Source organism: Centroberyx gerrardi, chromosome 1, assembly GCF_048128805.1.
Source record: "Centroberyx gerrardi isolate f3 chromosome 1, fCenGer3.hap1.cur.20231027, whole genome shotgun sequence".
Taxonomy (NCBI): Eukaryota; Metazoa; Chordata; class Actinopteri; order Beryciformes; family Berycidae; genus Centroberyx; species Centroberyx gerrardi.
The window spans coordinates 31499401-31524816 of record NC_135997.1 but is presented as its reverse complement, the minus strand read 5'-3'; the positions used below and the strand labels follow the sequence as shown (position 1 = coordinate 31524816).

General features: G+C 43.7%; 1 protein-coding gene across 3 annotated transcripts in view; it reads left to right on the top strand.

The window, feature by feature from the left end:
• efl1 (elongation factor like GTPase 1) overlaps positions 1 to 25416 on the top strand; it is a 348687-nt gene that overhangs the window by 266374 nt on the left and 56897 nt on the right. For 2 of the 3 annotated variants that reach the window (XM_071920850.2, XM_078285062.1), the window contains exons 5-15: positions 318 to 451; positions 956 to 1093; positions 1269 to 1507; positions 3412 to 3535; positions 7630 to 7709; positions 8241 to 8377; positions 8654 to 8776; positions 10180 to 10279; positions 20233 to 20390; positions 21677 to 21840; positions 24488 to 24623. In XM_071920850.2, the coding sequence (XP_071776951.2) occupies positions 318 to 451; positions 956 to 1093; positions 1269 to 1507; positions 3412 to 3535; positions 7630 to 7709; positions 8241 to 8377; positions 8654 to 8776; positions 10180 to 10279; positions 20233 to 20390; positions 21677 to 21840; positions 24488 to 24623 (1533 nt within the window). The remainder of the gene's footprint in view (positions 1 to 317; positions 452 to 955; positions 1094 to 1268; positions 1508 to 3411; positions 3536 to 7629; positions 7710 to 8240; positions 8378 to 8653; positions 8777 to 10179; positions 10280 to 20232; positions 20391 to 21676; positions 21841 to 24487; positions 24624 to 25416) is intronic. The other variant, XM_078285063.1, reaches the window with a different exon arrangement.

Genomic DNA, 25416 nt, shown 5'->3' with positions numbered 1-25416 from the left:
CATCTACTTCTACTTCAGTTAGTGATTTCCTATTTCCCAGAATGCCTTCTGACAACCCCTAGAGAAGTTGAACTTGTTGCATTCAGTACAGTGTGTGACTTGGTTGATGGGTTGCTCTATTCTGACTGATTATGGGCAGTGTGAGAGGCTCCGATCTATGTAGTGTTCTGCAGCTACAAAGTTTTGAAGAGGCAAATAATGTATTTTACAATTGGTATAGACTATTGAATAATGGCTCTTTGCCTTCCAACCGTACATTAATTTCACTTTCTATTTCCTGCTGTTTGACAGTATTTGTACACTTCTTGTCACCTCAGGAGAGACGGAGTACTTATTAAATCTGATTGACTCTCCCGGTCACGTCGACTTCTCCTCTGAGGTTTCCACGGCCGTCCGGCTGTGTGACGGAGCCATCGTCATCGTCGATGCTGTGGAGGGAGTCTGTCCGCAGGTTAATATCACTGTTGACTTGCTGTCTCATTCTGTAACCTGCTGGTCTGTCAGGAAGAGACATCTTTCATATTTCATTAGTCTGGATTTCAGTGGAGAGTTTTAGTGCCCCACAATGGTCTGAATGCTGTTTCAGAGGCTTTTCCACCCTGACAAGAATACAATTCTGGGGGGAAAAACAGAATAATTTGTAATTTTTGTATGCTTTATGGCATAGAAATGGTTAGATTTAAAGATATTGAGCACAAAATATTGGCCATCAGCGGCTTCAGTCCATAAATATAGGTATCACTATTGGCCTTCAAAACCTATATTAATTGAACTCTAATACAATGGAATTAATTTGCCCTTTTACTTTTAATGGGACAGAGAAGATCATGTTTAGACCCCAGCAGATTAAATTGTATACCTTATTTTTAATTTGGGATGCTGCTTTGTCAAGATGAAAAATCTTCTGTCTGTTTGTTTATTTGCTCATATGTCTGCGTGTGTTTCCTGTATGTAGACCCAGGCTGTGCTGCGTCAGGCGTGGCTGGAGAACATCAGGCCTGTTCTGGTTATCAATAAGATGGACAGACTCATCGTGGAGCTGAAGCTCACCTCTCAGGAGGCTTACACCCACCTACAGAAGATCCTGGAACAGGTGAGGGGCGCAGCACTCATCCTACATTCACATCTGAGTCTATCACAGGCAACAAAAAATATATTTTACTATTGGTCCTCAATAACACTCAACTGAGGAGATCCGAGGGAAACCTGAAAAGGTGTGTAGACTGTAACTCGGTGTCTGTGTGCTTTCAAAATGTTCGTCCTTGTAGGTGAATGCAGTAACAGGAACACTGTTCACATCCAAAGTGCTGGAGGAGCGAGCGGAGAAAGAGAAGGAGGAGAAGGAGGAGAAAGAGAAGAGGGAGGAGAAAGAGAGCGAGGCCTTGGGGGGAGATCAGGTTTATGACTGGAGCGCCGGGCTGGAGGAGACGGACGACTCCCACCTCTACTTCTCTCCTGACCAAGGCAATGTGGTGTTTGCCAGTGCCATAGACGGATGGGGATTCAGGTATGGCTGCTGTCTTCCAAGGCAACTTTGTTTTTGCTCTTCTGTCTGTTTCCTAATTGTTTTGTCACTGGTGTAACAACTGGAAATATGAAAGCCCATGATGCGTCCCTATGTCACTATCACAAATCTGGTGAAACAGTGTTGGGTGGTAATGTATAACTCAATAATGTGTTACAGTAATGTTATTACTTTTTCCAGTAACAAGTAGTGGTAGATTTCTTGAGTAACTATCCCAACGTTCATTGGTAAGACAGTGATGTTATCTGTCATTCTTGAGATGAAAGACTAAACCAATCATTGTAGCTCTAACATGTGAACGCGTCCTAATGCTGCTTGCTGCCAGCTTCCCACACTGTTTCACTTTGTTGTATTGCTTTGACATTTTTCCCAGGAGAAAAGTCTGAGACTAGAGTAATCTAAAGAAGCAAAATGATCCCATGAGGGACATTGTGGTGTGGTGTTTGGTGGATAGCATTGTGTTATCCACTCACACCCAAGAGGAACACTGAGTACTGAGGGCCTTGACAACCTGCAGGGAAGACGAGGAGCAATTGGGAACAAATTGGTTAGGGATGGAGTCATAAGTAGACGGAGATATGAAAAATATAGAAATGTAAAAAATGACCCTGCTTACCACAACCAATCCACAGATACTCACATGTAGAACAACATGTTACTGGAGATGTAAGCTATTTCTTAAAAGAATCTTTAAAATGAATTTGGCATTTTACATATGAGGTAAATGACAACTAGAACAAAACAGAAAATGGGTAAAACAACTAATTCAAGCGCTTGCCTCATTGCCATTTGGGGCCACCAATGTGCGGAATTGCCCAGTCGAGCTTTAAGAGTAGACTCGTTTGTCATAAATATACAACACAACCAGTCTGTCACTGTCAGCTCAGCGTATGAAAGGTAGAATGTACCAAAGTCAGGTTGTACTATGGAGCCAGCCAGCCAGCCAGTCTACTGACTACCCAAACAGCCAAGGACTTTTTTTTTTATCTTGTTGTATTGTTTTTGTCTAGCTCACCACCGGCCCACGGGCCAACCGACCCGCTGGGAAAACTCTCGGTACTCCAGCAGTCTGCCTATGTTTTATTGAAAGGAGGATCTTGCCTTGATTCCCCCTTTAGAGGAGTTTTTCAAATGTCCACTAGATGGGGCTGTCAACTTAGATTTAATACTTCTAGCACAAGATGACCCTCTACAAGCATGAAGCTTCAGGGACCAGAGCAAGCTCCTACCTGTTTGTTGCCAAACTTTAAAAGCCCAAATCCTGGTGTCCAGCTTGTAAAGTAAAACATTTTTCTGTAATGTTTTACTTACTCAACTCTCTGTAATTGTTGTTGCCCACATTACCAGTCACTGTACAACTTGTATCTAGTCCACCTTGTCATGCAGTAACACAGTGACATAAAGTCTCCATGCTAAACTGGTTCAGCCTGTTGAGATATAGCTAGTTACGTATATGATGGCATATGATGAGGACATGAAGACCTAGTTCTGAGAGTAGCTGTGTCCTTGTGATCACTCCTTGCTATAAATAAACCAATTAAGTCCCAGCGGAGACAGCCAAGTCTCCTCCGCCGCTGAACTGAAGACTCTCATTTACCGTCTGTGGGAAAGGAGGAGGAAGCCGAGATCCAAACAGCTACAAAACCATGTTTACCCAGATCCTTTTTCAAATCCCTCAGCATTTACAAAAGCTCTATTTTGCTCAAAGCTGTTAATAGGCCCACTTAAAAAAAAAAAAGCCCAAACACTGTGGCATCGTCAGCAATAGAGATCAATGCTTTTCTGTTGTCAGTGAGTCTGCACAAAAAAATATGCTGCTGAAGAAATCCTAAAGAGGCAGACTATTTTAATGAGGCGCTAAGACTTTCATTCTGTGTGTTTTGTAGCATCCAGCAGTTTGCCCACATCTACAGCCAGAGGATGGGCATTAGAGCAGAGGTGCTGCTCAAAACCCTGTGGGGAGATTTCTACCTCAATGCAAAAGCTAAGAAGATCATGAAGGGAGCTCAGGTAATGTAACTAAGGATAACTATGGCTCTTTCTCTATAGAGGCGGTTGAAACACCTCTTAAGTACATCTTAATTGATCACGTGACCTCAAGCACAAAGCCCATCTCAAACTGAAAGGAAGCTTCTCTGCTCTTGCTTTCTTGAGAAGTTCATTCTCTTCAAGACGACTTGGGAGGATCGTTCTCCAACAAGGACACAAGTATTGACTTAGCATTCTTGGATTTGATGAGCACCCCAAGGCTGCAACTCATTAAATAACATGGCTCTCTGATCACAAATACTGACTCCGATTTGGCCTTGTTTGGCTTCTTCTCTCATTTCAAAAGCTCATGTTTTCTCTGGCAGCAAGGACACTCAAGAGCATACACACTGTAATTGAATGATCGGCCTTACGTTGATTCAGAGAGTAATTCCAATAAGATAAGATAAGATACATTTTATTGTCCCCGGTGGGTGGGGAGGATTTGTCTTAGACACCGCACTGCTGCACATCAGCATGGTAAAAACAACATGGTATGTTTAACATTAAGTGCACTTCACATAATTGACAACATTTAACATACCCAACATGGTCCATACACAGTGGCCAACATATTGCACTTGCCCATGTTGTCTTGGCACAGTCCTAGGGCACTCACTTGTTGCCATTAAGAGTCTTGATTGATACTGGTACAATTGAGGGTCTATCGATTCAGTCTGCACTGAGGGACCTTCTACACTTCCCCCAGGGTTGTAGTGGTATTCTGAGTGGACGATGTGAGAGGTATCATGATCAAGACATTTTTTGAGCCAGTGATGACAGACTGTTGACAGACTGGGGTGGGGTGTTGTTGGTGATCTTCATAGCTGTCTGGACAAGCCGGATGATCTTAGATTTTAACTGGACCGTCAGATTGCCAAACAAAGCGGTGATGCCATACCTGATGATGCTCTGTATTAAGGCATGATAAAGTAGGAGTATTATCTTCTGTTCCACCCCAGATACTCTGAGTCCCAAATATCTTCAGGAGGTGACCTGAGAGACGGGTCCATTGACTACAGGCCTGAGGTCACCAACAATTCTTGGATCGAACACTTTTTAAATACAAACTATTCAATGTTCCTGTCTAGAGCTATTGCATGAGTACATCAATTGGCTCCTCCCCTGAAAGGCTGCAAGCAGTCTCAGTCATTTCCCTCCTGTCACATTTTGTTTCCATGGTGTATTTTGTTGCGCCCATGGAACTTTCCCACCTTATCTGATGCCGGGACTCGGGAGGTGTGAAAACTGGACGCAAACAGAGAAAGTAGCTGCAAGCAGTTCCATGTGAACAAGTTGAAAGCTGTTAAAGCTCAGATGGACAGGCTTATTCAAATTAGGGCAGACATGTATCAACAAACTCTAAATAATCCAACACATCTGAATTTCAGTGTTAGTCCAAATTCTGACCTGAAAGGAAGCAACTGGAGTAATTAGATTAAAATGTTTACATGACCAATGTCTCTTTTGTAGGCAGTTTTAAGATTTCCTTTATTTGCTAGCCTCGACTTTGCAGGAATAACATGCACACATGCAACTAGCGCTCTCATTATTTTATAGCCTCAGTTAGGGTGACTCTGTTTCTCCTGGGCCTCTGTGATGTTGCACTGCTGTAAGTCTATCTATGGGAAAACACTGATTGCTGTTATCACCTGCCTGCCATTCCAGATCAATAGCAACCGCGTGGTTACTCCCCAAGTCAGTCTCAGTCCGTTGGGTCTGAGGTCGATGCTATCTGACCAGCCGAAGCAGATCTCCCCAGTCAGTTGTCAGTCAGTCAGTGAGTAGGCAGTCAGTATTGCTGTTTCCTTGGACTCTCCTCTGTCCTCTGACTACTGTCTCAGAAGCAGAAATGGGAGCAACAAGGCCCAGACAAATTGGTAACAAGGCACCGGTGGCCGTCTGTCACTCTTAGTTTACTGGTGATCCAGTGGCTCAGCCGTCTCCATGTGTGTACGTTGTCTGTCTGCTTGTTTCATTATCTTTGTTAGGATCGCACTGATATGGGTATTTGAAGGCCAAGGCCGATACTTTCGGACTGAAACTGCCGATATTTAGTATCTTTAAATTTGAACATTTTCATGCCAAAATATTCCATAAAATGACAAGTATTCAGTATTTCCCCCAGAATTGTATTCTTGTCAAGGTGGAAAAGCCTCTGAAACAGCATTTAGACCATCATGGGACACTAAAACTCTTCACTGAAACCTGGACTAATGAAATTCCTTTAGGTGGATTAGCAGCTCCTCAAGGCAGGATTTCTCAGCCATCTGATACAAAAATAAAAATATTGTCTAACTGTGGTCAGGGAGGAACCTTCATCATATTGAAGGTGGATGACACTGACTAGCTGATATTTGATATTTAATCAAAGGCCAACATTGGCTCGTAACATCGGCAAACTGATATATCAGTCTAACCCTAATCTTTGTTTCTTCTCTCTTTCTCTATTCCTTTCTCTCTATACATCTGTCTCTGTCTCTTTCTCTCTCTCTCTCTCTAGAGATCCGTCTATTTTTTCCACACAGTGCAGGAGTTCTGCCTGTAATGATCACTCCCTGTCCCCTCCTGCCCGTGTGCCATTTATAACTAAAATGAATGCAGAGTTTAGGTCTGTGAGATGCTAATGGACTCTGCTTTAGCCTCTCCAGTCCTGCCTGCACACGATCTGACTGCTGCCCACTCAGTTCAATAGCACTACCGCGACCCTGAACAGCAGCCCGGATGGTACCGCTAACGATGGGTCGGCTGCTAATGGAGAGACTTTTTGAAGCAAGTGTTACTAAATCCGAGAGAGGGCATTTTCTCATCCCTTCCTCCGTCCATTATTGGATAACCCACGGTGTCCAATAACCAGCGATACACGTCCAATCATGCCGGCTGTCACGTGCGATCGCTCTCAAGTGGATCGATTATGCGATTGATGGCCCGAGTGATCAATGATCCGTGCTCCCTCCAAAGGCGCTGTCTGTTTGTCAGGCCGGACTCGTCGATACGCTCACGCCGGCTAACCTTCAGCCGCTGCTCATCTCATAGAAAGCGAACGATAAAGGTTTTAGTGTATTTCTGTCTAGCCGGCACTGTGGCTGTCAGCGGCGAGCGGAGGTGGCAACAATGGGCCACTGTGCAGAGGGCCGGGGAGGTCGACCTCTTATTTAAACCCTGTCGCACATTCACTGACATTCGGGGTCATCGGTGGAATGGAGAGGCTTTTTACACAGCCGCATGCTCACTGGACGGGAATGGGCCGAATAGGTTGACCCTCTGAACTGTGTGTGTGTGTGTGTGTGTGTGTGTGTGTGTGTGTGGCAGGGAGTTGGTACAAGAAAGTAAAAAAAAAAAACCCCTTCCATCTCCCTCCCTAGCTCTTGTTCTATTTCTTTTCCTGGCACTCGCTCTTACATGATATTTCTGTGGTCATGGGAATATTGTCAAAGCACTTAGGCCCTGACCTTTGACCTCCTTCATTTTGTTTGCTTGTAATGTTGGTGATCTAGGAATTAGGATTATTGATATATATTATAGATAGATATTGTTTTTTTTAAATTTGTAAATTTACAGGTAGTAATTTATCCCAGAATACCTGGGATAAACTTTCAATACTTTCCCCGCATCCTGCTGAGAATGGGAGGAAATACTGAAGACTTAAAAGTTTTTGGCATTAAATATTAAATATTGGCAGAAATCGACTATCGGCAGGTTCACTATAAAAATATTGGTCCCGTATTGGCCTTCAGAAACCGATACTGGTTGAATCCTAGAAGGAATTGAAGCTTATATTACTGATGCACTCATTATAAGTCGCTCTGGATAAGAGCATCAGCTAAATGCCTAAAATGTAAAATGTAAATGTAAAGCCTATTATGCCTCTGCATGGCATAGAGATTATAGAATAACTTGACACAAAAAGGGGTGTATTGATTTGGCTTCAATGAAATCCAAGCTACCCATATAAAGCTGAATAAAAGCACTCACTAACTGTGCATGGTTATTTCTAAAATTGCTTGTCTCTCTTTCCTTACTTTTTGATTGTATTTCTCCTGATCTGCTGTCTTCGGTCTCTCCCTCTGCTGCAGGTCAGAGGGAAGAAGCCCCTGTTTGTGCAGCTTGTGCTGGATAACATTTGGAGTTTATATGATGCTGTTGTCACTAGGAGGTGGGTGATGGGATGTTCCATTGATCAATCACACAAACACACACATGTCAGTGTTAATGTTGGAAAATGTGGAAAATACAGTGCAAAATAGCTGAGGAAAGATACTAGGAGCGCTTCAGGTTTCCCCAAACAACCACAGGTGCTCATGGAGGCCAGGAATTGTACTTGAAGAAATACAGAAAGAAAGACAGGAAATATTGTGACCACAAATATGTTTTTGTGGCATAAAAAGGTCCAGGCACTCATGTGGGTTAGAAAGTTAAAAGGACTTTAATTGGAGAGGGCGGGTGAGCACCCTGATGAAGGCATAGGTCGATCCGTGTAGGTGTTTTTTAATGTCTTTGCCCTCTGTCTGCAATTAAAGGCTTAACTTTCAAACCCACATGAGTGCCTGGTCTTGGATTTTTATGCCACAAGAACACATTATGGTCATGATATTTCCAAACTAGCTGAAATGGTAAAGCTGCTTCTGCTGTCTAACACTACAATATGAACGCTCTGTAACGTGGTTTATCCTGTTGTTGTGAGCAGAGACAAGGAGAAGGTGGAGAAGATGGTGACGTCGCTCGGGGTGAAGGTGATGGCCAGGGACCTGCGCCACTCTGACCCCAAAGTCCTGCTCTCTGCCATCTGCAGCCAGTGGCTGCCTGTCTCCCAGGCTGTCCTCTGTATCCTTTATGTCTCTGTGTCTTTACTCTGGCATCAACCAGACGTGTCTTTAACCACTCCAGCTTGTTCAAAATGCAGCAGCTATTACAGCTACTACTAGTAGTACTACTGCTACTAGTACTATTGCTACTAATATTACTACCACTACTCATACTACTACTACCTACATATCCTTACTCTTTGCGTGTGTCTATGTTGGTTTGGTTCCCTTACCGTAGCTTTTTATGGGGGTGCTTGTGTGTATGGTTTCTATTTTCCCTTAACCCCGACTGCAGCGATGGTGTGTGAGAAGCTTCCCAGTCCGTTAGACATGGCAGCAGAGAGGGTGGAGAAGCTGATGAGTGTCGGAGCGCGACGATTCGACTCGCTGCCTGAACAGACGCAGGAGCTGAAGAGAGGTAACACACACACACACACACGGTCAGACATACTCGCACATAATCACACCTGCACACTAGGGCATTGATGTGTTTGGTTGCTGATATATTGAGCCGATATTGTCCATTTATTAAAAATCAGATCTGGTCCAGTCAGTGCCGTCCACCTCTGATATGATGGATATGATGCAGTTTGATTGATTACATATTTATTGTAGAATTGATCAATACTACGCTGGTTGTCTATGGGAAGACCATGATGGTCTAAATGTTGTTTCAGAGGCCTTTCCACCCTGACAAGAACACAATTCTGGGGAAACACTGAATAATTTATTTTTTTTGTTTTTTTGTGGCATGAAAATGGTCAAATCTAAATGTATCACCGGCTGTCAACAGCTTCAATCCCAAAAAATTGATATCTTTATAGGCTTTCAAAAACCCGTATCGGTCCGACTCGCATACGAATACACACAGACACCACAGAAGCAGAAAATCTGCACACACTGCAGAAACTAAGGCCATCGTTCAAACTCTCACTGCATTTACATCATCCATCCCTCTCATCCTTGATGTAGTCCCTAATCTTCTGATTAGACGAAGATCAAAACTTCCCCACCAACTGCTCTAATCTATCCAAGTCTCTCACATCAGCGATTGCGTGGGACCAGAGATTCAGGTCTTCAGACGAGGAGGGAAGTGTTGTTTGATCTATTTCTCTTGGACGCACCGTATCGCATATCCACACAGTGCAGCCCTCTTGTCTTGTTCAGCTTTTATGAAGGCATTTACATTTCCTTCCAACCCGGTCATTTATGAAACCTGCTTCCCCAGTCTGCTGTGTCTAGTTAGCCAGTCGGTGAGTCAGCCAGGATAGCCTTGGCAGCTGATAGAGAAAGCTTGAGAGCGAGAGAGAGAGAGAGAGAGAGAGAGAGATAGAGAGAGAGAGAGAGAGATGTTGGCAGGCCTCTCTCGCCCCCTTTCTCCACCCTTCCTCCATATGACATCAGATGTCTGGGCGGCGAACGGGGCCAAGATCGCTCTTTTTGACCCAACTGCATGGGGAAGATCTGATGAGTTCCAGCATCCGGGATTTGATATCTCATTAGTTGTTTTGACATGTGTGGAGGACTGGAAGTATGCAAGAGAATTTCTGTCTGTTTATCTCTAATGTGGAAATAAAGTGGGATCGAAATGAATGTCCGCTATGCTCTATAAATGTGTCAAAAAGTGTGTGTGTGTGTGTGTGTGTCATCTCAGACAAATACCATGTTTGGTTAAAGCATTTCATTGCCTTAATGCATTTTGGAAGCAGCAAAACAGCATGTGGACATGACCTCCTTTTTTTATGATGACTTTGGCTTTTTTTGTCTGGCTCCCTTGCAGATGTGTGTTTGAAGCTTTTCCTTGTCTTGGGTGTTTTCCAGCTTTCCTCCAGTGCTCAAGTGGGGAAAACGCGCCGGTCATTGTCTTTGTGTCCAAGATGTTTGCCGTGGACACCAAGGCCTTGCCTCAGAACAAACAGAGGTAAATCTGTGTGTGTGTGTGTGTGTGTGTGTGTGTGTGTGTGTGTGTGTGTGTGTGTTTCCCAATGTAGTGCAGTCAGTAGATGGCGCTACAGCCCTGTCATTTCCCCTCACAGCTGTGGTCATGCCCAATACATCTCCTTTGTTCTGAATCTAGAGGAAAGAGAGGAGCTGGCACGCATTAGGGTGTGGAGTTACATTGGACTTCTGAGTAGGAAAAGCACCAATACCTCTTTCAGCGCCGATACCGATTTTAAACAATAAACCCACTGCCAATATCTTGCCCCAGCCCATTAGTTTTGCTGAACTAAACTTAGACTATTAGTGAAGGGTCATTGCACAAAAATGATTGAGATATAACTCATTTCTAACCATTAGAGAGATCAAGCGTCCTTCTATGCAGGGTTCCCAGTGGTCATGGAGTTTAGAGGTTTATTCCAGACAGGGAATTTGATCAATTCTCTGGGGAAGTCAGGGAGCATCAGGGAATCTTACAAATGGGTCGCTTTATAGGAATATAGCAGAATGTGTTTTACAACTTGTTTTACACATTCATCGCATTAGCGGTGGTTTTTCTCACTGTAGTGGAAACCAGACTGTTCACCCCTGTAGAAAAACAATAATAACAAACCAGGAAGGACACAAATGTTTAGGTCATGGATGCACTCTGACATAGTTATGGAAAGTCACAGAAAAGTCATGGGTTTTTATATCAGGGCCACTTTGGGAGCCTTGTTTGTATGGAAGAAAGCAGAAGTCTCTTTGCCTCTCTGTTTTTAGTCTGGAATCTGCTCCCAGTATCGGTATTCCCACTATCGGTGCACCCCTAGGTTTTTTCTTTCGCCTGGAGTGGGATACAGCTGTTTACCCCTCCCCGATCTCTCCGTCCTCCTCGGAGGTGAACTGGGGGTAAACCACAACCTCCAGACTCCTACAGTCAGTGATGGATGGAGCCGGCCTGGCCCGGCCTGCCTGTCTTGCTTTAGAAACCCGAACACACTCAGACATCATGCAACTCCCTTCTCCAGTATCTGGCCCATTAATCTAAGCCCTGTGTCACCGGCTCTGTCTTCAAACCCTTTATAAAGCTGGGAGGTCAGGGCTGCAACTTCCTCCGTTTGATGAGATGAATAGCAAAGCAATCCTCGCACTTAAAAGGCTGGGATGACACGGTACAGTAAGAGCGGACTGCCGCCGTTTCTCATTGGAAGCAGATGCTCGCAGGGAACTGGGATTGATGGTGGGGAGCCATTAGGGTGTTGGTCCCAGTGTTGGTTTAATGGCCTGGCCTGTGGAGCATGTGTGTGAGGGTATTAATGGGCCAGAGAGAGCTCTTTGTCTTCCCTCCGCCTCATTGTACAGCGAGTGATCTGCGTTTGCTAAATCGCGCCGAAGCTATAAACTGCCCCCTGTTGCAGTGTTGCGCTCTCCGATGACACCCATTACAGCTGTCCTCAACAACTAATTGTACAGACATTATCAACGCAGCGCAGGGTGACTCGGTGTGCAAACTGCCTCATTAAGACATACATCTATGCCACTCAGTCTCTCTCCCTTCCCCGACGTGATAGATGGAAATAAACTTTGCAGTGATTTGTAGAGAAAATGTTATGCTAATGCCTCGGAAATACTTTGACACACAACTCGACCGTGCCGGTTTGTGAGTTTAGACATTGCAATGTTGTTGTATTTGCCAAGTCTGGGGTCGGTCTGTTCTCCTCTCACGGAGTATGCATTTTTCATGAAACAAAACAAACCTTGAACATCTAAACTCATTCAGAACATTGAAAGTGTGAGTAAATAAGAACGAGCTTATTTGTATGCCTTATTGATGCGCTGAAATCCAAAAATACATGGTGAGCATATACTATAGTTAGCTTCTTAGCACCCGGCACTCCTTCCCTCCATCCCTTTCCCTCTGTTTCCAGCTACTTGATCTCCAGTATATCTGATGCAGTGTAGAAAGATCCTACTTCAGCCTTGTGGCTGGCATCGTCTCTCCTCTCCTTCCCCCTCCTGTCACAGCACTGGATCCTAATTGCAGACTCTGCCAATGCACTCCCAGGGAAACGGAGCAGCAAGCAGAGGAGAAGAGCTGTGGACAGCCTGTCAGAGACGGAGGGGGGGCGGTGCACGGGGGGTGGGGGTGGGTTTCTATAATGGAGGGATTGAGAGAGGGGAGAAGAGATAAAGATATGTGAAAGAGAGAGCGAGAAGAAAGGCAGTGTGTGAGAAATAAGGGGAGGTCATCTCAGACTGAAAGCCATAGTGGAAAAAGCCTGTCCAAAATCTTGGCTAATGAGCCTACTAGAGCCTCCATTCCCTGTTGCCGGCCACCTACAGCAGACACACACTCACACACACACACACACACACACACACACACACAACTGACTTTTCTGTGGCTGCCCATGGCCAGACCTGCCTAGAGAGCAGTGGTTCACAACCACATGCCATCAAGGCCTAAGAGTCTTTAGCTTTTCATTTCAACCAAAAACTACAGCAGCTGATTTCACTGATTAGCACACCTTCAGCAACATAAAAGGAACTAATCAGTGAAAGCTGGTGTAGCGATTGGTTGGATTTAAAACCAGCAGACTCGGGTGTTGATGGTACATGGTTGAGAACTTTTGCCATAAAGAGTACAGGAAACATGAAGGGTGGAATGCTTTGTAAAATTATGTGCTGGTTTTCATCATCTATATCTATTGATCCCAAACTCACTTGACATTTGCTAGCTGGTTTGGGGAGAGTTTCCTATCAGTTGGTTACATCATTTAAGCCCCTCCCCCCCTTCCTGATTGGCAATATTGATCCTGATGTCACATTGAGATATGTGATCGTCTATAACTGTCGATCCCATGGTTGCACTGACATGAGCGACACCGCATCAGACTCAGAAGAGCAATCCTGAAGCCGCATTGAGAGGTGTAATGGCTCATTGGATGGGAGAGAGTGTCCTATCGGTTGGCGATGTCATTTAAGCTCCTCCCCCCTTTTCTGATTGGCTTTTGTTTTTTCCTTTTTGGCATTTTTATTTGCATTTATTAAAAAGTAGTAGCTCCAAGTAGAGAGAGACAGGAAAGACAAACAAGGTCCTGGGCCGGATTCAAATCCATTCAAACCCAAACCCCCGAATGGCTGTTTTAAGAGTTTCCTATTGATTAGTGATGTAATTTAAGCCCCTCCCTCTTTCACAATTGGCTTTTTTGTATCCATTGGTCCATCCCAGAAATCTGAAAAAAATTGTGCTGCTTTTCGACTTTATCTATTGATCCCAAAGTCACATTGACATGAGTGATTGTTTGTCAGATTTTCCTGTTGATTGGTGATGTCATTTAAACCTCTGCCCCTTTCCTGATTTCCTGGCTTTATTTGAATCATCTATAAATATTGATCCCCAAGTCACATTGAGATATTTAATTGTTTATATCTGTTGATTTTAAAGTTGCATTGGCATGACTGACGGCGTCTTGGGCTCAGGACATTTTTGTGTGTATTAGATGTCATTTATGCCCCTGCCCTTTTCCTGATTGGTTGTTTTTTATTGTCTGTTTCTGTTGATCGGACTGACAGGAATGATGGCTCGTCAGACTATTTCTATTGATCTCAAAGTCACATTGATGTATCTGTTGGCTTGTTGGACTTGGCACAGACAGTCCTATTGATTGGTGATGTAAGCCCCTCCCCCGTTCTTGATCGGCTGTTTTCTATTTATCTATTTATCCCAAAGTTGCATTGACATGACTGATGGCTCGTCGGACAACGGAGAGAGCACCTTTTGATTGGTGATGTCATTAATGACCCTCCCGCTTTCCTAATTAGCTGTTTTTTATTGTATCTATTGATCCCAAAGTTGCATCACTCCCCACCCAACAATTTCACATATTTCAAAATTGTGTACTAGCTGAAAACAGTGTGTTTATGCACTCTTTAAGAAAAATTAGATTATTAAGACTGAATATGAGACTAAATTACTTTTTGCAGTGTAGTCCATTCAAATGTGCATTAGATATGCTACAGTAGATTTCATTGACCAATATTAGTCTTGTGGTCTGTAGATAATGCACAACCACAGCAGCCATTTTCTCAGCTTCCTCCTTACCTTCAAGCCTTGAAGTCCAAGCTAAATAGAATGGACTTGCCTAAATACTCTAAGACAGTATAGGCTAATTGTTTTGTTGTAAAGTCTATTTCATCCTTAATTTGTGCAGTTGTGTTCGTCGTGAAGGAGATCAGAGCCGTGATTTGAGCTGAGGTGTGTTATGGGTGGTCCTGTTCTCCCAGAGGCGCTTGCTCTGGAACCGCAGCATCTGCAGCTTGTTTTCCTTCTTGACCTATATATCCAACGAGGAACCCTGTTCGTTTTGCATATTAAACAGAAATATCTAAGCTCTGTTAAACCTGTCCCAGATCCTAGGACTGAGCAGACTACCCAATCAGACGATGCAGAATCATCTAGGATGTGATTCTTCACCCGTAATGAAAAGCAGTCATCACGTATCTGCTGAACACTACATTATTCACTGGCTCCTCTGGAAGGCTGGGCTTTCTTGTCAGAGTTGATAGGTTAGGTACAGTTGCCTCCTATGGTTCCTTACATGGCACAGAGAGTAAGGGCAAAGTGGCCAAGGCTGTGACCTGTTATCTGTCGCTGCTATCGGGTGAAAACCTTGTATTTCCAAAATGTCTCAGTCCTAGTTCTCAGGAACTAGGAAAAGCCACCTTGTTTTCAGCTTGACCACCATGCATTTTTGAGGGGATTCAGTGGGGTTTTGAACGGCTCTCATAAGCCCAAGGGTCATGGCATTTGCTCAACTTGTAGTGGACCGTGTAAATTCTTCAACTCATGCAAGCTCTTTTCCAGCGATGTCCTGCTTCACAGTCATACATTTCCAGTTTCGACTTTTGACTTACATAGGTTGTTAGTGAAACCAGGTGGAGCTTTTGATATGCACAACCAAGGTAAATCCAGTCAATCCAGGTGAAGCCGATGATGGTATGAATAAAACTGAAGATATTTAACAATCAAATCTCAAAGGTGGAGGACAAAAAACATCCATGAGGGGTTCCAAATATTTCATGATCAACCAAAAAGCATCAAAAAGGAAAAACCAGCATTTCTTGATGTGGTTCAAAGACATGTATGCCATACCATACTAGCCTCAAATTGGTGTTACTAGTTTTTTTTCAAGGCAACAGCGATTATACCTCATGTTATACATGTTTCTGGGGGATTCTGACACTATATACAGCATAATTCTTCATCAGCCTCTTGCAGTGGTCCTGTGTTTCTCCTTAGGTCACGTATCCACAGCCATGCTCTATATGAAAATTTGAGCTCACAACATTGTGCAGCATGTTGAGCATGCTTGGTATAATCAATACCTATAGTTAGCAATTCTATTATATTATTCAAAGAAATAGCAACATCTGCACTATACCAAAAATCATAAGTGTCCCATAATTATTCGACCGAAAAGATCACAAACATATAGCCAGGTCGAAATGACCTTGAATCTCGCTTTGTTTTTGTTTTGTTCCATTGATCTTAACTTTGTGTGCTGTTTTATATGCTGTGAATTTGTGTCTTGTGTCTGTGCGTAAATGAATGAGCTACAGGCTGCGTCCCTGCTGGCACGCACACACACTGAGCCACTGTTGTCATGGCAGCCATCATCAATTTGGCTCTCAGCGGTAGATATGAGACTGGTGGAAGGAATGAGGACACAACCTCTGTCCCCACATACCACTGCATGCCCCCCCACCCCACCCCATTTTCTACAAATCATGTCTGTTCCTTATTGAGCTGTATGTGATTGCTAAAAGGAAGTAGAACTTGCATTATGGTGAAAACTTCTTTACGCCTTAGCAACAAAATTTTCACACTGCTCCCACATCCTCTTCACATATTCGGAAAGAACTGTACGCCGTCGCCACGCATGCAAGATGGGACTGAACTGAATCTGTGCTTGTTGTAATAGGAACAGCAACTCTTGAGTTAGCTAAGGCAGTTGTTCTCAAAGAGGGGTCATTCAGTTCACTAGAAATTATCCCAATTAGAGAATGTAGAAGAACGAGTATTATAATCTTAGGTTTCACTGTCATCACTATCTTATGTAATTATTTCCCCACATACAGTGCAGACAGCTCTATAATTCAATACTAAATCAACAACAGGGTTCATAGCCCTAATATGTTTTTCGGGACATAAAAAGCTAATAAAGAATCAGACAAGAAAAGTTGTAAACTACAGTAAGTCTGACCTGGAGATAGCAAGAAGTTCTAAGCAAGTAAAAAAAACAACAACAACTACAAACAAACCTGACTAAGCGTTAACATTTTCTTTGGTGAGAATTCCCACTATAATGAGACTGTTGGTCATGACAACTAAACAACTGACTCAGAGCTCCATAAAGCTCAAGCTACAAATTTAGACTCCAGCTTACTGTAACTCACCATGGGGCATTCACACAAAATGTCAGAAAGCATATCGTCTCAGTCACTGTTCGGCGGCATTTTTATGCGCCCGAGCTAGAACGGAAAGTATCTGCAGCTGCAGTCGGAATCCTCTAGCGGTAAAAAAGCGATGAAGTGTGTTTTGTAGACAGCTTTAGTATCAATATATCGTTTAATTTTCCACTCTGCTTTTTTTCCTCCGCTCTCGCAAAGTTAAAAGGTCTGCTTGCGGTTCCCGGCGTCCTGCTCCACTGTTTGGAAGCCATTACTTCATAACCGCAGTGGTGCAGGCCAGAAACCAAACTCATGGCATTCCCATTATTACCAATGAGCGACTGATTTGACCTCTTGAGGAAAAACACTGCGATTTAGCTGTGGTCTGTTCGTAAGCATGTAGAGCAGCGCGCACTGCACAGCGGGGTGCGTATTTTGATGTTTGAGCAGCTCCACCGGAGAATACAGGCTGAGGTGAATGTCACAGTAAGACGATACCTGCCTTCGCTTCAACATCTGTCTGTTTTTGGTTTGTTTCTCTTTTCGGTTTTGGGCAAAATCATGTGAGGAGGAAAGACACTCCGGGCTTTACTGCCGTCTCATGCCATAAAAGAAGCGGAGTGTGCAGAGTTCAGCGGGTAGTTATTTGTTGTTCCGCAGGCCGGGCTGTCATTCCGTGAGGTTTCGCTCTCTTGTGGTTTTCATTTAGTCCGAGTCCCGAATTTAGGTTGCAGCCCCGTTTTTATCTAATTTATGCAAAACAGAGGCGCAATCAGTCCCACCAAGTCGGCAGGGCTTCTGCTGTTGTCAGGGGCGAAATTATGGGCTGTTTTAAGTGGTTTGTCATCACGGAGTTGAACTCTGCGTTGGATGCCGTCAGTCAGGGCTATTGTGACCAGCTGTGTTGCTGTAGTCACTGCGGTCTCTTTGAAGAGGGGCACGCACACACACACACATATACACACACACACGCACACACCGCACCGCGCACACACAAACACACAGGGCATGTACCCAAAGTAATTTAGGGATAATTGCGTTCTGTTTTTTCAGCACGCCCTAGAGGTACGTTTCTGGGGAGTAATCGTCAAATTTAACCTTTGCTACTTGTCAAAGCGCTCGCCTTTTCCAAGCGGGGTCCATGTTTTAGAAATGGTTCTCGCCACCATAGGCCAGGCAGCATGTTTCAGGTGTTGACAGGACAGCTTATGAGCCACATAAGTCCCGAGAAAGCCCTCTGTCCCACTTTTACTGATGTCGGGGATAGTGACGCCGTTGCGCTGCATGTCAGCATATGGAGTGTCCAGTGTAATTTCAGTCATGCATGCTTTATGCATCTGGTGATGTAAATTAACCATCTATGACATTTTGAATTCACGCTGGTTATTTTTTTTCAACATGCACTTCGATATGCAATGACCTCAGTCAGCTAGTCGGCTTGTGGTATCCTTTGATTTCAAGAAACCAGCAACCAGAAGAAAAAACAACCAGATGTATTCCTTTAAACTTTTGGCCGCTCTCTGCCATTGTAGGACAGAGTTTTCTTGCAATAAACCTATTTATTATTATTACTTAACCTTTATTTATACAGGGTCAGTCAACTGAGCTCCATGCTCTTTTTCAGCTTCACCCTGCTTCACATTCACACAGTTACACACAGTACAACCACAGTCTTGCCCGCCCACATTTTCTAGGGATTCAAACTTTTGGAGCGCTGCGTCAGTGGACATCTCCAGGTGCTGCTCCATGTGAATTCCGAGGGATTCTGTTTCCCAGAAGCTGCGCAGTTGTTTTGACAGTGCTTGCTCCTCTCCTATAGTCACATGCATCACTTCAACGTCTCGAGGTTGGGTTGTGGTTACGTTGAGCATGGTGGCTGTTCCTTGCACTAGCCATCCGAATGCGCTCTCATGCGCCACCAGTGCGTCGTCCAATCTCTCCATTCTTCCTGTGACAATTTTCCAATAGTGGTCTCCTCCTATTAGAACTCCCAGGCTGTCGGTTTCAAGTCCTTTCACAGGGGGTGTCTGCTGCTGACCACCCCTTCTCTTCCAGTGTTCTTCTTAACTTTTCACTTGCCATCTTCATGTTTGATGTGCACACACTGGGCGTCTCTAGTAATTCTATTTCTACACCCTTGCTCGTTTTCAAATTCCTCAAACGAACTTTAGCGCGTCTGCTTGCTATGCGTTTGGGTGTTACCGAGCCAAAAGTGTGCAGATTTAATATCTCTTCTCCGACAACCGGCAATTTCAATGCCCGAGAGAAATCTTCCCTGATGAAGCTGCATTGACTGCCTCCATTTAATAAACACCTGACTACTTGACTTTGCCTAGGCGTTTCTATCCACACTGTGGCCGTTTGCAGTAAAACTGTGCTGCCTTCAGAATTACTAGGGGAAATTGACACTACAGCATCTACTGGTTTCTCATGTGCACTATTGTTATCACTCTTGGGTTGACTGCATACTGTTCTGTGGTGTCTTTTTCCACATCCATCACAGGAGATTCTGTGCGCTCTGCAGTTGCGCGCAATGTGTCTCGCCTCCAGGCAGACGAAACAGCGCCCTTCCTTTCTCAACTTCTCTCTCCTGATTTCCACTGTTTTGTCCGTGCATTCTCTTGACTTGTGATTCGTTTTCCCACAGCATATGTATTCAGAATCACTTGCACTTGCAGTGTGAAATGCCGCGGTAGAAGCTGTGCCTAATGTCCTCTTTGCCTCTCCAATTCCTGTCTCGTGTCACATTTCTTTCTTCGGGTTGTGGAGTATCCCTCTTCAGGGTCAGATTAGCCGTTCTCTCTCGACTCTCTACTTCCTTTTGCACGAATGCCATTAGTTCTTTTACATTAAGCACGGGGTCAGCATCTATTTGACGCGTAAACTCAAGCGTTATTCCTTCAGGAATTATTTTCATTAATATAGGGCATAATAGGCTTCCATAAGTGTCTGCTACTACACCTATAGAGTCTAAACTGCGCACCTGCACCTCACATTCATCGTACAGTTTACGTAATGCAGTTATTTCTGTGGCCTTGCTCTCTGTGACATGCTGCTTGGATGCTTGGATGAATGGGATGGCGTTGGCCTAGTCTGGCCTACTCGTAGGTGATGATGTAAGCAGGTGGGTTTTCTCTGCTATCCGGTGAGAGTCTGAATCCAATCTGAATCTCCCGCTGTGTGCGCGCATCACCTGGTTGATGCGCTCGCTCGAATTGGGTGCGTGACATCATTCACCTTTTTTGGGCCAAGACTTTGGGATTCCCTCTTCGCGTGTGTCCCCGTTCGCGCGCTGCTTTTCTTTCTTTCATTTTAGTCACAACAAACCGTCAACCTTCTGGTCACAACACTACTTCTCTAAACTCTAGGAAATTGCCATTACATGAGGTCAAATGGGATTCTGACCTGTGTGTGTGTGTGTGTGTGTGTGTGTGTGTGTGTGTGTGTGTGTGTGTGTGTGGCTGTGGCTGTGGCTGTGTGTATGTTTGCGTGTGTGTTTAGGCCGTTGACCCAGGAGGAGATTGCTCAGCGCAGGGAGCTGGCCAGACAGAGACATGCCGACAGGATGGCAACCAATCAGCAAGCAGAGAGCCACGAAAGCCATGCCCAGTCAGGAAGTACGTCACAGGCAGCCCAACCTGCTGGAGACAACATCACTGGTAAGTAGAGCCACAGCTTAACACTTAGACTCTGGACTCATTCATTCCATTTCTTTCTTTCACTCATCATCTCTCTCTTTGTTTCTCCAAGGGCAATGTTAGCTACACTTCAACCGATATGGGATTTTGAAGACCAATCCCGCTAGTTTTGGGTTGAAGCTTTCGATTGCTGATACTTTGTACGGATATTCAACATTGTTAAATTTAACTGTTTTCATGCCAAGAAAAGAACATCAAAAATCAAAAAAATTTGAAGTATTGAATATTTTCCCCAGAATTGTATTCTTGTCACAGTGGGAGAGTCTCTGAAACGGCAATTAAAACTCTCCACTGAAATCCAGGATGATTAAAGAGTAAAGCCTGACATCTAATGGTAAAAAGCATGCTACCAAAATTGCTGTCTGCTATTGGCTGATCTTAGGTGCTAGGTGATGTCACCTTCATTAGAGCACAACAGCTGGTGACATCACCTGGCACCTCATATTGGAGGTGGACAGCACTGACTGGCTGATATCGGATCTTTACTAAAATGCAAATATCGGCCCAATATATCTGTCTAACCAGAGTGTTCACACTACTCCACTTTTTTTTGTTGAAAAATTGCTGCCCCAGCCACATTTTGTTTTGATAAGGAAAAGCCAGTTTGTTTCCATATTGAATAGCTGCTACTGCCGGCAAACAGCACTGATGTCTGTCAAACTCTTAGAAACTAACACAACACAGAGTAACCAGCTTTACTACCGCTACTTTTTCATTTTCATTCTGGTGGTTGTAGTCATCATGAACTGCCAGCCTCCCTTCTTCATTGTGATCGGTTTGTCGCCTCTTCTTGTGATTGGCCCATTGCCTCGTCTTTATTGTGATTGGTGGGTTCTGGTCATGTAGTCTCTTACGCTCTGCTTAAAAAGAAACTCGGCACTGCATCTTAGTAGCTGCTGTCTGCTTTGCATTTGCTCCCCATTGACTTTGGGGAAAAAGGGGCTGGCAGTTTTTTTTTAAAATGGAATAGTGTGGACAAGGCCTATTTCTTTCTCTCTCTCTCTCTCTCTCTCTCTCTCTCTCTCTCTCTCTCTCTCTCTCTCTCTCTCTCTCTCTCTCTCTCTCTCTCTCTCTCTCTATGTTTCTATTCCACTCTCTATATCCCTGCACTTCTAACAGATGATGTATGGTAACTGACAGCATCCAGCTCCAACGCACCTTATATGTACAAGTATGATTGTGATTAGTGTGATGGTTCACTGTGATTGAACCTCAAAGGAGTGCTTGGTTTTCTCCGTGTCTGTCAGCCCAGATGGAGAGTCTGGCAGTGAAGGAGCCAAAACCGGAGGAGGAAGAGGAGAGGAAGGAGACATTTATAGCGTTCGCCAGGGTCTACAGCGGTGTGGTCAGGAGAGGACAGAAAGTGTTCGTCCTGGGACCAAAGTACGACCCCGCCCAGGGCCTCAGCATGGTAACCCCACATTTACACAACCTTTATACTCCCTGTTCCCCAGTCATGCTCGAAGCCGTTGTAAAATACCCGATAAATGCACACCATCGACCGCATAAGTCAATTTAAAGCTGCAATATGCAACTTTTTTGACATAACGATAACAATAAATGAATAGGATATCTTATACATCATCAGTCTGTGTCCGTGTACATGCCTCAATCACCCAGTTTTTCAGCGATGTTGGGGTACATCGTCGCAAAAGATTGCAATTTTACTGTTTACCTCAAAGTTTACCTCAAAAACTGTATTAGGCAGATGAATACAGAATAGGTAGATGAATACAAATAGTAAATTACAGTAGGTAGGTACAGTAGGTGTCTCAGAAGACTGCAGTTACAAATGCAAACTGCGCTAAGTTACCAATAAACTAGAACCCAGTTTGTAATGACTAAACAACAAGCTGCAGCCAACACACCTTAACTGTGATTTAATTTCAATATATCACGGCCTGTTGTGGATTATGCATTAATTACTTGTCCTTAGCGACAGTGACAGCAATGTGCCCAGCGGAATCCAACTGTTGAATAGGGACAATATGCAAATGTGCTGGGCAGTTTTACACATCTCCAATAACTAAAAAGTATCAAATAGAATTTTAGGCTTCACTTCTGTTTTCACAATGGGAGGTAAAGCTCCCTTCCCCTGCACTGACAGCACTCAAACCAAGTGTGGAGAGAAGTCTGACTGATGCAGAACTACAAGGCTCCTCATTAAAAACAAAAATGACCGGCTGGAGAGGAGTCGTATCAACTATCTTAAAAATGAATCTGGGAATATAATATGTCTGTCATTCGGTTTGTTTGAGGTGACTGCAGGCAGGCAGGTGTTGCGCCCATCTCAGTAATTAGCGGGATAGACTTGGTATTTTGGATGGGAAGTGATTAGTAGATCATTCAGGCAATGCAGGTCACTCGCCTGTAGATTTCTGACCATCTCAAAACACACATGCATTGTCACTATATTAGGCCACCTATATTACCCATACCAATTATACTACAGTGGTGCGTTACCGCCATTTTATAAAAGCGGTAAACCACTTTTGGCTGTGATTTGCAGTGATTTCAGAACAGCTAAGAGGGTTTCACTAACCCAACAGCGCCTTTTAGCTGTTCTAAAATCACTGCAAACCACAGCCTCTTGTGGCTTATTGCTTAAGCACACATGTACGATTGTATGGACAGACATGTACACATGCACTAACCCACTTATTCATTCACATAATTACCACCAAACCATTCAAATCACCTAGTGAGTCTAGTTTCTTTTGACATACAGCCCTGCTAAACATTCTGGTTTAAGTTCCATGGCTCTCTCTTGAATGGTTGTGAAGGGATCTTGATGGATAGACACATGGGGAAACGCATACCATCAAAACAGACACAACAAATAAAAATCATACAACACATCTAGGTGTATGTAGGATGCTGTTTCGATGCCTCAGTCAACTACCCTCCTTGAGTCTTTAAACTCAACATGATCCCCTATTCATTATTAATGCTATTTTGGGAGCACAACTTGAGCGCTGCAAACACCATTTTACGCTCAATTTCCAATTCTCTATGGTGAGCTAATAAAAGGGAACATAACAAGACCAATTTCTTCTCAAAAGCTTTCACTTACACTGATTTTCAAAGAGCATAATCATATGTTTTGCAATTTAAATCTCCAGATATAGATGATTTCAGGGTTAATGATAATCGTTTAGTGGCCCGTTAAACAGTCAGATTATTTTCCCTTTATGGCTTATTGCCTTCAAATACACAATTTGTTTCATTATTTCTAAGATATCATATGATACAGCTGAATGTGATCGTGTCTAATGCTCTCTGTCTCTCTCTCGCCCCCTCGTTTATCTCCTTTTATCCTTTCATTCCTTTTGTTGAAAACTTAGAAATTTTATGCAACTAGAAGTTTAGCTGTAAGCCTTATGTCCGGTGAATTTTAAGCGAAATGTCACAAAAATAAAATGTGACTTAGGTGTGTTTCCATCAGCAGGGTTGAAGCCAATAAATAGACTTCCTGAATGTAAAACCACATAAAAAACACATACACAAGAAAATGGAAAGTCTGTCAAGAATTGATTAGCATTGAGCAGGTCGTTGTTCTTTGGTGTCAGCTAAAGGCCAAACTTCATGCTGTCCAAAGATGAAAAAAACAATAAAGACACGCACTTGGTAATATTCTGAAGTACCAACTAATGGACTTAATGGACTAACAATGATGGCACCTTATACATGGGAGCGACCACATGTGCGATATTTCTGAGAGGTTGTGGCGGACAGATATTTTATTTTACTAACCCTTTACTTTTCAGAACATCCAAACCACTTGTAAACTGTCAATAAGATTGAACCAACCATAAGACCTGTCAAGCCTAGCTTAATATTTATTCAACAATTTGCAATAATGAAATGTATTCAAATTTGACATTTCCATTCAGCTTTTGTTTTTCTTTACATCCCAATTGGCATAAAAATGCTTGAATGGAAACCCAGCTATTCATGCATTGGGATCCAAAAAATACAAAGTTAGGATATACTATAGTTGCTAGCTTCATAGCACCTCGCACTCATCCCCTCTTTCTTCTCTCCACCCCCTCTGTCAGTTGTCAGAGGACTGCAGTGCTTCAGACTCGCTGCCTGCGGTGCCTCATCTGTCCTGCTGCTCCATGGAAAGCCTCTATCTGCTGATGGGCAGAGAGCTAGAAGAACTGAAAGAGGTGCCGTCAGGAAATGTCCTGGGTAAATACGTCTTCTGCTATCCCTGCACTACTCTGCATTTTGTTATTTGGTTTGTTTAGGTTCACACTGCCCAATTACAAGCCAACCAGGGCTTGTAAATAAGACACATGGACTCACAAGTAGCTCATTTATCAGACAGTTTCAGTAACCTGTCAACCTGCCAGGTTAGAGGTTTTGGCGGTGGAGGGGAGTCGAATCAAATCCAATTCCAGTCCCTGTAACTTAAGCTGAGCACGTTGCACTTGTCTGCACTCTTTGCCATAATTAACTTTCACAAGTGTGTGCATCAGGAGGCATTTTGCCTCATCTTGACTCCAAGTTCTTGGTTCATTTTGTTATCCTAGGCTTTCCAAGCATGAGTAACTGCTGGCTATCAGATATCAACATCCGTCTCCTTGTACTCATAAGCCCTTGTGTTTTCGGGTCGTTTCCTGCAGTTGGTTTGGATCATCACTACTAATGAACTGCGCAAATGGCATTGTTAGACAGCGTTTAGGCCTATATCACACACACACACACACACACACAAACCCAAACACACACACACACACACACACCTAAACACACACACACACACACACACCTAAGAAGCATGTGACATCCGACATTGCCATTCTAACCGATTATGACATCATTGGATGGAGCTGAACTCTGCTCTACCAATCAGAGCCTGTCTCAGCTGCACTGATGACATCACAATCAGATTCTGACGTGTTTGGTCGCAGCAGCTCAGGGCATAAAAGGCCCCGCTGGAGGTCTTGAACTTCATACCTTACCAAGGTAAGGTATGCTC